The sequence below is a fragment of the Cherax quadricarinatus genome, chromosome 36 (assembly GCF_038502225.1).
Source record: "Cherax quadricarinatus isolate ZL_2023a chromosome 36, ASM3850222v1, whole genome shotgun sequence".
NCBI lineage: Eukaryota > Metazoa > Arthropoda > Malacostraca > Decapoda > Parastacidae > Cherax > Cherax quadricarinatus.
The window spans coordinates 29,072,811-29,091,029 of record NC_091327.1 but is presented as its reverse complement, the minus strand read 5'-3'; the positions used below and the strand labels follow the sequence as shown (position 1 = coordinate 29,091,029).

At 39.7% G+C, this 18,219-nt stretch overlaps 1 protein-coding gene across 1 annotated transcript in view; it reads right to left on the bottom strand.

The window, feature by feature from the left end:
• The window catches only part of LOC128691303 (lachesin), a 242,900-nt gene that overhangs the window by 53,503 nt on the left and 171,178 nt on the right, over positions 1 to 18,219 (bottom strand). Inside the window, exon 7 of the mRNA XM_070091662.1 lies at positions 1,169 to 1,324. Coding sequence (XP_069947763.1) covers positions 1,169 to 1,324 — 156 coding nt within the window. The remainder of the gene's footprint in view (positions 1 to 1,168; positions 1,325 to 18,219) is intronic.

Genomic DNA, 18,219 nt, shown 5'->3' with positions numbered 1-18,219 from the left:
CAAAGGGATGACCTCAAAGGAAGCCGTGTGTTCACAATGGAAAAACAGGAAAAAAGGTCCCCAGAATGTTTCAAATGTGCCAGAATGATGGTATTCAGACGTCCTGAAAGATTTTTTGCGAGATGATCAACCAACTGATGTGGGTCACTGCCCATGCCGAAGTGATATGGCGGACAGGAACGCTGGGTTAATGTCTTTCGTATGCTGTAGAGTCGTGCACGTTTTGGCTGCACAGGGAAGTTTCCTCAGAATTCCTTAGAATGCTACGGGCTTTCTACAAGGAAACTTTAGTACTACGAGAGAAATGTGATGTTATCCTTCCTTGCAGGGGTTGGTAACAATGAAATTGTCACTGCTGGACAATCCTCTAAATACGTGGATATAGTTGCCGAGGATGTTTGTTTACACAAATATCATATGCCTGGTGTGTTACCAAAATACTTCCTATTTATTAACAACCACGCGCTGCAGCATCTCTTTCCCAGTACTTGTAAGACCACCTATCTCCTAGCAAGTTCACCTACCTAATAATTTTATCATCTAACATCTAGTAAAACCTCCTGCATACCTGTGCGACCACCTGCAATTCACCCCACTAATAACTGTGGTAGACGTGTATCTATAAATCTGCCTTAGCGTCTTGTAGATGTAAATTGTTTTAATAATTTTACTAAAGAAAAATTTCTTTTGTAAATCTTTCTGAGGTCTTTACTGGTGAGCATTGCAGTAGGTATACCAAGCCATGCTAGGCTAGTCTTACTCACACCCAGCCATTTCCACTCATATATTTATCTAGATTACTGTAACTCCTCCACCAAACTCTGGACATTTCCTCCGACTATTATTCTTTAAAGTTCCATTTTTTCTACATAATCAAAATTCAAGATTCCTGTATTAATATCTTCCATGACAATATCTTCCTGGATCCCTCCTCACTATTTTTTCTCTTATTTCAAGATATATTTAGTGAGAATTTTTTCGATTCGTTTTATCTGTTTTCCTTGCCTCTCATATTTAACGATGAGCAGATCTTACCTTTTCCTCCCCAACTGCTTCCCTTTCCTTAATGCTCTTTCTGGGTACACAGACCCTACGTTAATCACCCTTACCTCCTCCCACCTAAATGGTTCCCTTTCCCTAGTGCTCTTTCTATACTGTAGATACTCACATCTAACGTTGAGCACCATCCTTTTGCTGACAGAGGGAGGAACGGAATTGTTTGCGATGCAGAGGTAGTGTCCCATGTCTGTCCTGGTGACAGTCCTGAAGGAGAGCACACCCACGGTCTTCTCCACCCCGCCCACGCTCCTCGTCTCGTTCGACGCTGCGCCGGGAAGAGTAAGAACAGCGATGCTTGAGTTAAGAAAGTTAATACAAGTCACGGTAAGATGCACTTACACAGTCTTCTCTTAAACAAGAATAACTAGTTGACAGCACTCTTGGATAACAACTAAAATAATAATAATAATAATAATAATAATAATAATAATAATAATAATAATAATAATAATAATAATAATAATAATAAAATAATAGTAACAACAATAATTATAAAAATAACAATAATAATTATTATTATTATTTTATTTTTATTATTATTATTATTATTATTATTATAATTATTATTATTATTATTATTATTATTATTATTATTATTATTATTATTATTATTATTATTATTATTATTATTATTATTATCATCAACATTATTATTATTATACAAAGTATATACATCGTTCAACCATTGATTTGTATGTTGCAAATTTTTCAGAATGTACACAACTAGTGGTCTAATTAAAATTTTTCACGTGAATGAACATAGATACTTGCTAAGTTTTAATGTTATACTTCAAGACTTTCCCAACGAGCGAGGGTCAGTACACTTACTGTCCCCACGCTCAGTCACATGTCAGGTACCACCACTAATATATAAGAATCCGTTGTTATATTACTTTTAATATTCCTTAATGAAGTGAGAGTTCACGAAAGCGCTGCAATATATATATATATATATATATATATATATATATATATATATATATATATATATATATATATATATATATATATATATATATATATATATATATATATATATATATATATATATATATATATATATATATATATATATATATATGTATGTATGTATGTATATGTATGTATATAAGGGAGTTACGTTCACAATAACAAAATATTAGACAATCTAGAACACTTATGGGGTGAAGGTTCGCCTGGAAGAAAAATTTAGGACGTTAGAGAGAACATAAAGAACGTGAGGAGGAAGAGGAGGAGGAGGAGGAGGAGGAGGAGGAGGAGCAGAACCGGTGCCTTCGACCCAACCTCTCAAGTTATGGCCAGAATATTTCTCAGTGTTTCTCAAGTTAAGATTATTTTCTCCAGGAAGAACGCAGGAATGGTGATAGGGAGAGAGAGAGAGAGAGAGAGAGAGAGAGAGAGAGAGAGAGAGAGAGAGAGAGAGAGAGAGAGAGAGAGAGAGAGAGAGAGAGAGAGAGAGAGAGAGAGAGAGAGAGAGAGAGAGAGAGAGAGAGAGAAAGAAAGAAAGAAAGAAAGAAAGAAAGAAAGATGACCCATACTGGTTCAGTGGTTTGCGCTTCATGTCGATATAATTAAAATAGGTCTAAGGCCTCCTGACAGTACTTAGTCATTAAGGTCGTGAATCACCTGCTTATTGATACAAAGAAAGACTTTATGCCCAAAACAAAAGATTAAAGTAAGCACTTAGTGTATATTCACTAATGTTATTATTATTAGTAGTAGTAGTAGTAGAAGCAATAATAGGATTACTGTTATTATTATTATTATTAGATTCTTGTAGAACACTAAACCAGTAGGGGTACTGCAGTATTTGGAGAAATAGGAGACAGTCACATTTAATCTGAGGAAGTGGAAGATAACTCCTCTTTCTTGGATCAGTATACCTCACCGGCAAACACATTTCTTTATATATATATATATATATATATATATATATATATATATATATATATATATATATATATATATATATATGTAATATAGGGAGGTACCACCTCTAGAACTGTCATGGGGACCCTCATCCTTAGAGAAAAGAATAAACTTGCTTCAGGGAAAACTCAGTGTTTTCCCTGAAGCTGTTTGAGAATTTTCTCCTACCACCCCCTATATTTCAAGTATGTTTTATTTAAAGACAAAAATACATTGGCCAAACATTCACAAAAATACAACAGAAAGCAAAACAACATAGGTAACTCAGAGCTACATCTCGAATACTTCGTTCAGCTCCCCTGCAGTGGGCCGCGTGCCCAGAATGCTGCAGGCATTTCCTCTCTGGATCGCAACACTGAGTCTCTGAAAGAGAAAGCTGGTCGCCCTGTGGTCCTTGGTTTCTATGATGAGCTTTTCACCCAGCTCTTTGAGGAACTTTAGAGCACACTTGCCCCATGCTCCAAGGGTCTCCGACCCTATTGGAATGAAGTTATAACAAGGGGGAAGGTCTTCATATTTTCGGATCTTCTGGGTCTCCCTGTGGCTGGCAGCTCCACCCCCTTCCACTACAGAGTATGACAAGTAGGTGTCTGCCAATATGGCAGCACAGGTGTAGTCCCAGGCAATCTGCTTTCCATCCTTCCAGGGCAGCATAGTGGCTACATCAGGACTTTTTGACTTCCATCAGACCTCTGTACTTGGGGTTCCCGTTGAGCTGGGCAACGGGCTGTGGCGAGGCTTCTCTTTATGATGTCATTGACCTCCTCATGTCTGGCATACTTCCCTTCTGCTGTGTGACACACAAGACCATGAAGTCCGAATTGATCAGCTGTCGCCCTGCCGCAAATACACCTATGTTCGGTGAGGATGGGGGCGGCTAGGCGAAGAGCAACACCAATCCGAATGGCCTGTGGGTCGAGACGGGTGCCCAAGGAGGAATTGGGAACAGCTAACAGGAAATCTCCTGAGTGTGGTGCCTTCACTGCCAGGAGACGAGCTTTGTCTTTTCCTGAAGCATTGGAGAGCATTGTGTTGGCGATTTTTTCCATGATCGGTTTGTCCCAGTGGGACTGTTTGTGCTGTTTGGGAGGAACTGGTCTACTGGAGGAGTCTGTAATATATATATAAATATATAACCTTTTTACTTTTTCCAAGTTAAACATCTCCTGTGTCATAAATCGATAAACGTTTGTTAAAAAAACAATGAAAAAGACCCTAATTCCTCTCAGTTTTCAAAAAAATCATTTCTATAAAAAACTATGAATCACTATATATCTGCGATACTACTCATAAGTAGCAGCAACTCAAGACAGTACTAATGATCTTCACATTTCGATGGAAAGCACATTGAGGAAAATGAGTATCAGGTATTAGTATTTAAAAATGAAAAAGACGAAGTAAAACTGGATGAACTACATTTGAATGATGACAAGACTGGAACTATTGCTGAAGGAATGGCAAAAGTTATTGATGAAAACAACTTATGGAATACAATAAAGATGATCATTGCTCTGAATTTCCTCAGAGAAGGGAATTAGCAAACCACAATTTATCAGTTGTCACCATCACGTTCAGGACAGGATTCTCCATTTGTTAATGGATGAAAATCTTGGTGCTAAAATAAGTTCTCCAAATATTGAGTATACATTTGTATCCCAACTGGTGAAGAATTATGAGGAACTAAAGACACAGTTTGTTAATGGAACAGAAGAGATCCTCCATAAATCAGGATGTAGAGATGATATGAAGTTTTTGTACCCTCTAACACGAGTGTTTAGATTCTTTGAAGACATTCAAGGTGGAATTCAAGAACCATTCTAGCTATTCTTGCAGTCATTCTTATACTTACAAGACGAAAGACTTTGGAGAAGATATGCAGATTCATTTCATACACCTGGACAGATTATATATGTATATGTGTGTGTGTGTGTGTGTGTGTGTGTGTGTGTGTGTGTGTGTGTGTGTGTGTGTGTGTGTGTGTGTGTGTGTGTGTGTGTGTGTGTGTGTGTGTGTGTGTGTGTGTGTGTGTGTGTGTGTGTGTGTGTGTGTTTGTGTGTGTGTGTGTTTGTATATATACCGAGATACACACTTCTGTGTGTACTGTATATACACCGTAAGGGGTAAATTTGGGAGACACTTATGTTGAAGACGTGGGGAGGGGAAGCCGTGACGGCATCTGATTGTGAATAATTACCTAAGACGCAGCCATGAAGTTTAACTGCTGCCGACTTGGTATTGCCCAGTGAGCATACAAGATCCCCTTGGGGATGACTAATCAGAATTAGCTAAATTCCGTCTGGTTATGTTTCAGAATTAACTCGTGGCAATTCACGTAATGCTTTGCTTGACTCTTAAGAATTTTTTTAGTATTCTGCTATTCGTTAGTGAGTGCGGTTTAATTAGTTTTGACTGCATTACAAAGTGCTGGTTGCGTTACCAAACCCGGGTTGCGTTATTAAGTGCGGGTTGCATTACACATTGCAGGTTCCTTCATTAAACTTAAGGTTCGTCTTATTATGAACAATGGTATATATATCTCAGTGTATATGCTGAGAGTTTAACTTGCAACCGAATATAAGAATTAAACTTTTCTTGACTGGTGGTACAGAGGTGACTTACAGCTTTTCTGAACCTTGTGTTTTCGACAGGCTTTAAACCTTATAAACCTCGACTATTAAGAGTGCTTCGGGCGGGGTATTTTTAGTGACACTAGAAGTAAACGAAGATATTTTGTACTAACTGAAGCTAAGAATAATAAACAGACCACTAAATCCTCTAAAAAAAAGTGAAAAATACACTTTAGTTAAAATAACAGAGTGACGTTGGCAAGATTAGAGATACGAGACCTGACAAGACACCTGAACACAAGAAGGAAGCACAGTGTTCAAAATTTACATAATAGTGCTTTAATTGTGAATTATTGTCTTACTGATGAAGGTACTGATGGGAGGTCACGTTGATGCGGACACCAGAGTTGGGAGGCATCAAGTAATGTAAGTATTGGTCTTGTTTGATGGGAAATACACTATTGTAGTGGAGGATTTATTGTAGAAAATGGAGCTTAACTGGACTTCAACATTTATAAATGTAATACGACTTAGAAGTTGTTTTTACAGCACAGGTTCTTAAAAATGTTGCGTGACCTTAAGGTCGGTGGAGTTTTATGGATTTATAATAACAATGGACTTTAAAGGCCAATATGATGTTCATGTATTATTAGTAAGGTAGAGAGCATTTATAGGTTATAATAATAATAATAATATTGATTTCTACAAGTACAATGTATACAGGCTTAGCTGACATCGACACCATGCCCAGCCCTTCTAGGGTAGGGTAGGTGCCTAAGCCCGAGCTTACAGCTCACAAGACTGTCATTCCCATTAACTCCCCTGGGGCGGAGGTGGCAGACCAGAGAGACCTAGCTTGTGGCTAGGCCTGGGGACAGTTGGTCCCAAAGATGAGGAGGTACTTGTGCCTCCTCCCATGGGAGACTTAGGTCTCAGACACTCCCTAAAGAGGGAGCCAAGGCCGGGCCACCACTTGGAAAAGGCCCGGGCCGGGAGAATACCGGCGAATCTTTAATAATAAATGTAATAACTTAGCTGACATCAGTGACATAAAACTATATGGAAAACCGCTTGTTATGCAGAACATTTCGGGCAATTTAGGTCAATTTTGTCCCCAGGATGCGACCTACACCAGTCGACTAATACCCAGGTACCTATTTTACTGATAAATGAACAAGGACAGCAAGTGTTTTAAGGAAACACGTCCGGATGTTTCCATCCGTAGCAGGGATCGAACCACGGACTTCAGCTTGTAAGGTAAATGCGCTCGCAATCGAGCTGTGGAACAATGACATCCCTGTCTTTTACCCTTGGTAAATTCAACAATACTAAGTAGGATTCCCAATGAAGACAGTTTTTTATAAAGGATAAAATAATTTTGGAAGCCTCCAAAAAATAGCCACTTGACGAAATCTAACCTAAATAAGGAGCTAAATTCTAGGTTACTTTACGTTTTGGTTACTGATCAAAGACTCTCCTCACAGACCCAGAATATAATTCTCGAATGATCCACTCAATTTCCGAGAATTTAAATAATAAAAACTTGAGGACCTCTTCTGTACACAACTGCAGTATAATGGGATCCATTATTGACTACGTTTAGCCCACACAGTGGACTTTATCAAGTAACAAACGTAGTCAACGTCACTAACGTAGTCAAAGTCACAAACGTAGTCAGCGTCACTAACGTAGCCAACGTCACAAACGTAGTCAACGTCACAAACGTAGTCAACGTCACAAACGTAGTCAACGTCACTAACATAGTCAACGTCACTAACATAGTCAACGTCACAAACGTAGTCAACGTCACAAACATAGTCAACGTCACTAACATAGTCAACGTCACAAACGTAGTCAACGTCACTAACATAGTCAACGTCACAAACGTAGTCAACGTCACTAACATAGTCAACGTCACAAACGTAGTCAACGTCACTAACATAGTCAACGTCACAAACGTAGTCACATTAAGCTCCACTTTACATTTGTCCACCGTGTCGGTATTTTATACCATTTATCTCCACTTCTTCTCTACATTTATCAGTCTGATCACAGAAATCCTCAATAAGTTCTCACGGTCTGTGGTGTCACTAGTGTCAAGAAGATTTAACAACTGTAAAATGATGATTTCCTGCTAATATAAACAGTTTTAATATTATGACAATAGTAATGCGTTTTACGTCGTAACATTTTTTTTGTGGGATATATCGGAGGAGTGATATTTCACGTGTTGTATTGGTCTGAAGAAGCTAGTGGCTAGAGAAACACTTCCTTAATAAATATTCCCAAATATTGCGAGAGCGTCTCATTCTTCACCTTGTTTCTGAACACCTGTGGCTAACCAGTGGCTTGGTTAATTTAATAAAGAGGTTTCTGAACTGAATTGTGTTAAACTCATTGAAGTCAATGTTTTATCGAAACGTCTTGAAAATAAAACCACCGGGATGTTGCAATTGTCTTATTCATCATCTTGTCGGTCTTATAAAACAATTAATATTTTGATGACCTACTTTAGCCACAGGATAAGAACTGTTGAAAGTTAAGACACATGTGCAACATCTGGATATCTTTATTGTAGACGTTTCGCCATCCAGTGGCTTTATCAATACAGATTCTAGGACATAATTGGAAGACAGTAGATTGTGGGTCGAAGAAGGAAGTTGAACAACAAAATTAAGCTGTATACGGTAGATGTTAGAAAGAACAGTAAAGTGTGAAAGCTTGGGAAAGACTTAGAAGAAGCTAGATCTGTGAGAGATTTCAATAGAAAACACGATGGAAATAGACAATAGTCAGCAAAAGGAAATGGGCGGCGACCCAAAATTTGAGCTTAACAGCCGAACACTCAGCTACATACTACTAAACACACATACTAACACACACGTTCTCTCTCTCTCTCTCTCTCTCTCTCTCTCACACACACACACAGATGTACTTATACACACACACATATACTCATACATACACACATACTCATGCACACACACACATATACTCACATACACACACACACACACACACACACACACACACACACACACACACACACACACACACACACACACACACACACACACACACACACACACACACACACACACACACACACACACACACACACACACACACACACACACACTATATTCAATATTTCCTCTCCGTCAAAACCTTTTTCCACTAAAGTCGTCTTGGCGGCAAAATTGGTCACAAGCTTTTAATATCGTTTCAATTTTCGGTTCACGCCGCCCAAATTTTGTCCAGAGTTGGAGGAAGTGAGGGTCGGGTGTCGGTGTGTGTGTGTGTTGTGTTGTTTATGTGTGTGTGTGTGTGTGTGTGTGTGTGTGTGTGTGTGTGTGTGTGTGTGTGTGTGTGTGTGTGTGTGAGTGGTGGTGGTAGTAGTAATAGTAGTAGTGGTGTGTGTGTGCAGAAGTAGTAGTAGCAGTGTGTGTGTGTGTGTGTGTGTGTGTGTGTGTGTGTGTACTCACCTAGTTGTGGTTGCAGGGATCGAGTCGTCGCTTCTCGTCCAGCCTCTTCTCTGGTCGTTACTAGGTACACTGTTTCCCTGTTACAAGAACTTTATCATACCTCTGAAACCTATGTCAAGATCCTACCTCCACTGTATCACTCTCCAAATTTTTCCACTTCTTGATAATTCTTTGGGTGAAGAAATACTTTCTAACATTCCCGTGAGTCATCTGAGTTTTTAACTTCAGTTGTGACCCCTTGTTGCTGTGTCATATCTCTGAAACATTCTGTCACTCTCCACCTTTTCAATTCTTCTCAGTACTTCATTTTTTATCATGTGTTCCCCCCCTCCTCCCCATATCCTCTAGTGTCGTCAATTTGATTTCTCTTGACCTCTCCTCGTAGGACATACCCCTTAGCTACGGGACTTGTCTTGTTACAAACCTTTGTCCTTTCCTTAATTTCTTAACATGCTTGACCATGTGTGGGCTCCATACTGGTACTGCATACTCCAATATGGGCTTGACGTACACAGTGTACAGTGTCTTGAATGACTCCTAGCTCATGAGTCGAAATGTTATTCTTAGGTTTGCCAGGTGTGTGTACTCACCTATTTGTGGTTGCAGGGGTCAATTCACAGCTCCTGGCCCCGCCTCTTCACTGATTGCTACTACGTCTTCTCTCTCCTTGCTCCATGAGCTTTATCAAACCTCGTCTTAAAACTATGTATGGTTCCTGCCTCCACTAGGTAGCTTTCTAGGCTATTCTACCTCCTGACAACTGTATTATTAAAGAAATGCTTCCTAACATCCCTTTGACTCATCTGAATCTTCAACTTCCAGTTGTGACCCCTTGTTTCTGTGTCCCATCTCTGGAACATCCTGTCTTGGTCATCCTTGTCAATTCCTCGCAGTATTTTATATGTCGTTATCATGTCTCTCCTGACCCTCCTGTCCTCCAGTGTCGTCAGGCCGATTTCCCCTGAGCTCTGGGACTAGTCTTGTTGCAAATTTTTTGCACTTTCTTTAATTTCTTGACGTGCTTGACCAAGTATGGATTCCAAACTGGTGCGTGTGCTCACCTAGTTGTACTCACCTAGTTGTGGTTGAGGTGGTCGAGTCACAGCTCCTGGCCCCACCTTTTCAGCTGGCCGCTGCTCAGTCATTCTTCCTGCTCCGTGAGCTTTATCATACCTCTTCTTAAAGCTATGTATGGCTCCTACCTCCACTACATCACTACCCAGGCTTGTATGTGTGTGTGTATGTGTGTGTGTGTGTGTGTGTGTGTGTGTGTGTGTGTGTGTGTGTGTGTGTGTGTGTGTGTGTGTGTGTGAATATTTTTTATTTGCATGTGAGAAGACACTAATTACAGTTTTAAGAAACTGATTTAGATTCAATGTTTTAACTATACAACAGTGAATGAAGATACCTGTGAAGATCCCAGTATATACGTATATGCCGGGTAGGAGGAGTATAGTTTGGCGGTGAGGTGCAACAGGAAGAGAAGTATTCAATTTTATTAAGAGTACATATTAATTGGGAGAGTGATGAAATAAGACATTTGCCTAATTAATATTTATTTGAGAAATACACTGCAGTGATATGACAGATAGTTGATTTAATAAGAAATATGACTACCCTTTGCTTTTATAAGTATTGCTACACGCTTTGGCATAGAATCGACCAATGTTGAACACGTTTCGGCAAGTTCTTCTTAATAAGAGCAGCTTGGTTATTGCCCATAGATTCTCATTTGGGTTGAGAGTTTTCAGGCCAATTTGGAACGCTTAGCGCACTCTCTTCGAAGAATGTCAGCATTTTTCTGGAAGTGTGGCATGGTGCAAGATCCTGGTGGAATATACCTTCTCCATCAGGAAAGTCTCTATCCATAATGGGAAGGAAATGAGTCGCCTAAATTGCCTTGTATTTATCACTGTTCATCTTTCCTCAACAATAACAAGCTACCCAGGGCCTTAAGGCAGTAAAACTACCCCATAACATCTTAGGTGGGTGTTTTGGCGCTTGTTGAATATGTGCGTTCCAAAGAGGTTCGCCTTTGTTCCATCTCACTGCTACTGATCGTCCATCCCTTATGATCGAGTGACCACCACAGCCGTTTTGTCTTCATAGCAGCAGTCAATAATTGTTTTTGTTTTTTTACCGGCTTTCTGACAGTTCGGTCAGCTTCAAGAAGCCTTCGTGCTTCGTGAAAGAATTGAAGAATCAACATTTACGTCAGGTGAAGCCAAATCTCTCTCTAGATGTTTGCTGGTTTTCTTGGGGTCCTTCACATTATTTCTTATGATAATCTTGTCATCGTGAGGTGTTGTTTTGTATTTTCTTTCACATATTCCTCGACGCAGCGCTCCACAATCACCAGTGTTGTCAGCTCTCTTCAGAATCCGACCAACAGATGAATTTGCTAAACTCAAATTTTCGGTGATCTGTCTGATACTCCAATAAGCATGTTATCTAAGAGTTAAAATACATTCACACTTCCTAGGTTTAACATCATGAATTAAGAACATAAGGACATAAGAAAGGAGGAACACTGCAGCAGGCCTGTTGGCCCATACTAGGCAGGTCCTTAACAATCCATCCCACTAACAAAAGATTTGCCCAACCCAATTTACAATGCTACCCAAGAAATAAGTTTTGATGATTCTATTTACTCTTTATGCAAGTCTCACTCAAATCCAACCACTTTCACTCATGTGTTTATCTAACCTAAATTTGAAACCACCCAACGTTTAGCTTCAATAACCCAACTAGGCAGACTGTTCCACTCATCAATTACCCTATTTCCAAACCAATGCTTTCCTATATCCTTTCGAAATCTAAACTTATCTAATTTGAATCCATTATTGTGGATTCTCTCTTGAAGTGATATCCTCAAGACCTTATTTATATCCCCTTTGTTAATACCCATCTTCCACTTATACACTTCGATCATGTCTCCCCTCATTCTTCGTCTAACAAGTGAATGTAGTTTAAGAGTCTTCAATCGTTCTTTGTAAGGAAGATTTCTAATGCTATGTATTAATTTGGTCATTCTAAGCTGGATATTTTCTAGCGAATTTATATCCATTCTGTAATATGGAAACCAGAACTGAACTGCGTAATCTAGATGAGGCCTTACTAATGATGAATAAAGTTGTAAAATAACCGCTGGACTTATGTTGTTTACACTTCTGCATATAAATCCCAGTAATCTGTTTGCTTTGTTACGTACGCTCAGGCACAGCTGTCTTGGTTTAAGGTTGCTGCTTACCATAACCTCCAAGTCCTTCTCGCAATTTGTACGGCTAAGGTCTACATTATTTAACTTATAAGCGCTAGGGTTGTGGACACTCCCGAGCTTCTGAACCTTGCATTTATCTACATTGGCGAAACACATTCTTTCATGAAGCACGCTTGCAGGAACAGCCTTACAGAATATCTGTTTCAGCACTGACTACAGTCGCAGGGTAATACCACACCTGGATGGTTACCAGAAGTCTGTAGCGAACTCTTCTGAAAAGAAAAGAATCCAAACTACATTAATTAAGCCGGAGAATGCGACATATTGGACATATGAGATAATCACAAAATGTACTCCTGTCCCAATTAATTTGGACACTATTGTATTAGCTATACTTTGCTTATCTTTGTTCAACATGTTTGCAAACTTTCTTAAATGTGTCACTTTTTTTAATGATTACTTTGATCTCTCTTCCTTTCAACATGTACTTATGAGAACTTCGATGTATATAACACAAGCGTAATTCGAAATGTCTGGTTTGAAAATACATTTACGTTCATTTCTGGACGCTGATAGGTTTTTGGTAGTGGCTACGACTTATATTTTACCACAACCTTCAAAATGACTTTCATATACTCGGGCACTTTCTCCTTGATTGTATATAATGTTTTATTGCAGATCAAGTGATAACTGATACTTTACTGCAAATAAAACCACAGAATGGATGGGACTTCAACCCACAACAAGAAAATCCTAAAACTCTCTGGTCCATACCGGCATAACAAGACACATCCAACTAAGTATATTTCTATACCCTATAGGGAGGTTAGCATGGGCCACCACTGTGACCGCAAATGCAAGTTTTACAGACGAATCCCACACCAGAGTGACAGTGACACTTGACATGGGTTCAGGTCCCACCCGGTTTGTGATTTGTTTACAGTCATTTTTATTATGATTTCGTGAGTCACTTTGCTGTTGGCATAACTGAATAACTTTGATACTGATAGTCACATTACCTGTGGGTAAGTTTAAGTATCTGTCAATCTTATTCTCTATTCTTAGTGTCTTGAGCATGACATTCCTTCTGCGATGTGGAATACTGTAATTCCAAAAGAGATTTCAGGACATTTCATTTTGTTTTGGTGTTGTGTGACCGGTAGTACATAAAGTCGTTTATCTTGGCTGGTTTATGATAGATTTGGAAAGGTAAGAAATCTGTCAGTGGGCGACGGCGTTACGGAATGGGCGTGTGCTGCTCCACATGTTTTTTTTTTATGGTGAATCGTATTGAGGGTTCAACACTTTTAAAATTGTTACGAAGATTTACTAGACGAAAATGTTCGGCAGCTGTGATCAGGACATCATTTGCATATATCATCAATGTGTTGTTTGCAGTTACGTTGTAAAAAACTGTTTCCATACAGTATTATTTGAAAATACCTCCCCGATGTCCTAATGGTACTGTATCAATTTTGGTAACTTCCAAAATTTCACCCGTATTGGTCTACAGTTTTCTGCAACATAATTTTCCTGGCATATTTGGCAGAGACGAAGTGGAGATAAAGTGGTAAAAGTGTTCTATTAGGAGACGAAGGTGTTCACACACACCCCTACTGTGACACCCTCCTCTTCCCTCTCCTCTTCTCTCCTCTCCCCTCCCCTCCCTTCCCTCTCTTTTCTTCCCCTCCCCGCCATCCCAGCAGGTGTTGAGTGTTAATCCAGCACCATGTGCACTCAAGATTCCTGAGAGATTTTCCGGGTGCAAGATCCTTTATAGCGGGAAAATAGCATTGGCGATACGTCAAAGAAGCTTCCTGGACCAGAAAATGAAACCAATACGATTACTCCTGTCTCATCCTTCCCCCCACAATCTCTCTCACACACTCCTCCCTCACTCTCTCTCTCTCTCTCTCTCTCTCTCTCTCTCTCTCTCTCTCTCTCTCTCTCTCTCTCTCTCTCTCTCTCTCTGTCTGTGGGTTATTCTTTTCATAGCATGATACTGGAAAACAAAATACTTGAAATAATATAAACACTGATCAGAAACTCTTGTTAGATTCTCGCCTAGAATTTGCTGTCCAGCTCTGGTCCCTTAATTGAATAAAAATATCGAAGAACATAAGAGTGGAAAAAATACAGCAAAGCTTGCATTATCATTAAGAAACAAATCTTCTTAAGAGAGACTTGAATTATGGAAACTTCTCCTTCCAGAAACGAAGATTAAGAGGTGACTTTATATAAGAATCTTCAGGACAACTTCTTCCAGAAACGAAGATTAAGAGGTGACTTTATATAAGAATCTTCAGGACAACTTCTTCCAGAAACGAAGATTAAGAGGTGACTTTATATAAGAATCTTCAGGACAACTTCTTCCAGAAACGAAGATTAAGAGGTGACTTTATATAAGAACCTTCAGGACAACTTCTTCCAGAAACGAAGATTAAGAGGTGACTTTATATAAGAACCTTCAGGACAACTTCTTCCAGAAACGAAGATTAAGAGGTGACTTTATATAAGAATCTTCAGGACAACTTCTTCCAGAAACGAAGATTAAGAGGTGACTTTATATAAGAACCTTCAGGACAACTTCTTCCAGAAACGAAGATTAAGAGGTGACTTTATATAAGAACCTTCAGGACAACTTCTTCCAGAAACGAAGATTAAGAGGTGACTTTATATAAGAATCTTCAGGACAACTTCTTCCAGAAACGAAGATTAAGAGGTGACTTTATAAAAGAATCTTCAGGACAACTTCTTCCAGAAACGAAGATTAAGAGGTGACTTTATAAAAGAATCTTCAGGACAACTTCTTCCAGAAACGAAGATTAAGAGGTGACTTTATATAAGAATCTTCAGGACACTGATGATTGAGACACATGTTCCCCACCTCAGTATACTGAGAGACGCTTCATCTGTACTGATGGCTTTATCAATCTAATTCAGTGAAGATACTTGAGCATTGCATATGTCTTATGCATCATCTTAACCTAACAATTCCACTGAGAACCATTATAAAAAGATTTTCAACACTTCTAGACATACCACAACTACCATATTGCTTTCTTGAAGAAAAAAACAGGCTGCAGAATAAGCCTTTTTTTTTTTTACTGGGACAACTTTTCGATGTTTACATCTATATCAAGACTAAGTATTTTGTCTTTAAAAATTAATTTACTTATACAAACCCGAATACAAGATTTTGTTTTAACTTGCTATTCTCTGCTATTTTCTCTTCAAAGCTTTCTTATCTCTTCTCAAAATTATACATTAATTTTTTCTCCCCTTGAAGCTGATGAGTTTTTTTTAGTGACGTCTTTCCCACACTGGCTCCAACACTTTTCATTAAATAAATCAGTATTATCTTCCATTCCTTTTCGAAATAAAGTGTTTAATCCCATTATTCACACATGTTACACAACGCTTCGTACAAATTCTCTCTGTCTGTCTGTCTCTCTGTCTCATGTAATATTTTACACAATTTACATTCTGTATAATACTGCCTGTATTCATCACATTATTTTACTTATAATCTAGTAGTTCCTTGTCTTCTGTTTAGGTCTCGTAAGTCATATTTAACAGTATATGTTATTACAAATACAAGATGGTCACTCTTTCCAAGTTCGTTTTGACAATTTCTTCAAAATTTCTTCCTCTGCTGCAGGAAACATTAACGGTGTGTTGAAGTCTCTCTCTCTAGTTACTTTATATATGTCATGATGAATGAAAAACTCGTCATTGCGTGAAATTATTTTGATTGTTTATAGTTGTTGTCTCGTGAACGACCATTTTTTCTTAAAGTTGAAATCTCTAAGTTGCAACAATTATTTTTGTTTCCATGGTCACTTGCCATCAATAATTCTCTCGGTATATTATGAAATTAACCCATTTATCACATTCTCTCTCTCTCTCTCTCTCTCTCTCTCTCTCTCTCTCTCTCTCTCTCTCTCTCTCTCTCTCTCTCTCTCTCTCCCTCTCTCTCTCTCTCTCTCATGTATTATTATTATACGTCGTGTTGAATATATTAACTATTAGCTTTTCTCATAGTATAATTTTATTTTTTTATTGCTTAAGTTTAATAAAGGACTTTTTGGATTTTAATTTCCGTTGCTTATACAACACTATAATACAATACGTGAAGTCTCTTCACTACTCCTGAGTATCCTAAAGAAATGGATGTACAGACATTGATCCCCCTCCTCCAGAGCGACGAAGTCAAGTTCGTCTGTAGACCATCACGTGCTCTCTTCCTTAGAGAAGTCATCAATCTCCTTAATGCTCCAGAGATCGACTCTGACCGCAAATTTAGACTCAAGACCATGCCAATACCGAAGTTCCAGACTCTTTCTAATGGGACAGTAGCTTAACACACCACAAGCCGACCACCACCAACACAACTCATCCTGCTTGCTGCCTTCTGACACTCCCAGCTCCTGCCGCCGCCTTCCCACCATACACACACACACACACACACACACACACACACACACACACACACACACACACACACACACACACACACACACACACACAGGGGACACAGAAACAAGGGGTCACAACTGGAAGCTGAAGACTCAGACGAGTCACAGGGACGTTAGGAAGTATTTCTTCAGTCATTGAGTCGTCAGGAAGTGAAATAGCCTAGCAAGTGAAGTAGTGGAGGCAGGAACCATACATAGTTTTAAGAAGAGGTATGACAAATCTCAGGAAGCAGAGAGGGAGAGGACCTAGTAGCGATCAGTGAAGAGGCGGGGCCAGGAGCTGAGTCTCGATCCCTGCAACTACAATTAGGTGAGTACACACACACACACACGCACACACACACACACACACACATACACACATACACACACACACACACACACACACACACACACACACACACACACACACACACACACACACACACACACACACACACACACACACACTCAAGGAAAAAGATCTTGGGGTGAGTATAACACCAGGCACATCTCCTGAAGCGCACATCAACCAAATAACTGCTGCAGCATATGGGCGCCTAGCAAACCTCAGAACAACATTCCGACATCTTAATAAGGAATCATTCAGGACCCTGTACACCGTGTACGTTAGGCCCATATTAGAGTATGCGGCACCAGTTTGGAACCCACACCTAGCCAAGCACGTGAAGAAACTAGAGAAAGTGCAAAGGTTTGCAACAAGACTAGTCCCAGAGCTAAGAGGTATGTCCTACGAGGAGAGGTTAAGGGAAATCAACCTGACGACACTGGAGGACAGGAGAGATAGGGGGGACATGATAACGACATACAAAATACTGAGAGGAATTGACAAGGTGGACAAAGACAGGATGTTCCAGAGATTGGACACAGTAACAAGGGGACACAGTTGGAAGCTGAAGACACAGATGAATCACAGGGATGTTAGGAAGTATTTCTTCAGCCACAGAGTAGTCAGTAAGTGGAATAGTTTGGGAAGCGATGTAGTGGAGGCAGGATCCATACATAGCTTTAAGCAGAGGTATGATAAAGCTCACGGCTCAGGGAGAGTGACCTAGTAGCGATCAGTGAAGAGGCGGGGCCAGGAGCTCGGACTCGACCCCCGCAACCTCAACTAGGTGAGTACAACTAGGTGAGTACACACACACACACACAAACAAATACACACACACACACACTCAGGGCAAAGCTCCTGATCATGGGCGACTTTAACCACAAAGAGATCGAATGGGAGAACTTGGAGCCACATGGGGGCCAAGATACATGGAGGGCTAAGATGATGGAGGTGGTACTGGAAAACTTCATGTACCAACACGTAAGGGACACTACAAGAGAGAGAGGAGAGGATGAACCAGCAAGACTGGACTTAGTATTCACCTTGAGTAGTGCAGATATTGAGGACATCACATATGAAAGACCCCTTGGGGCCAGCGATCATGTGGTTTTGAGCTTCGAATACACAGTAGAGCTACAAGTGGAGGGGG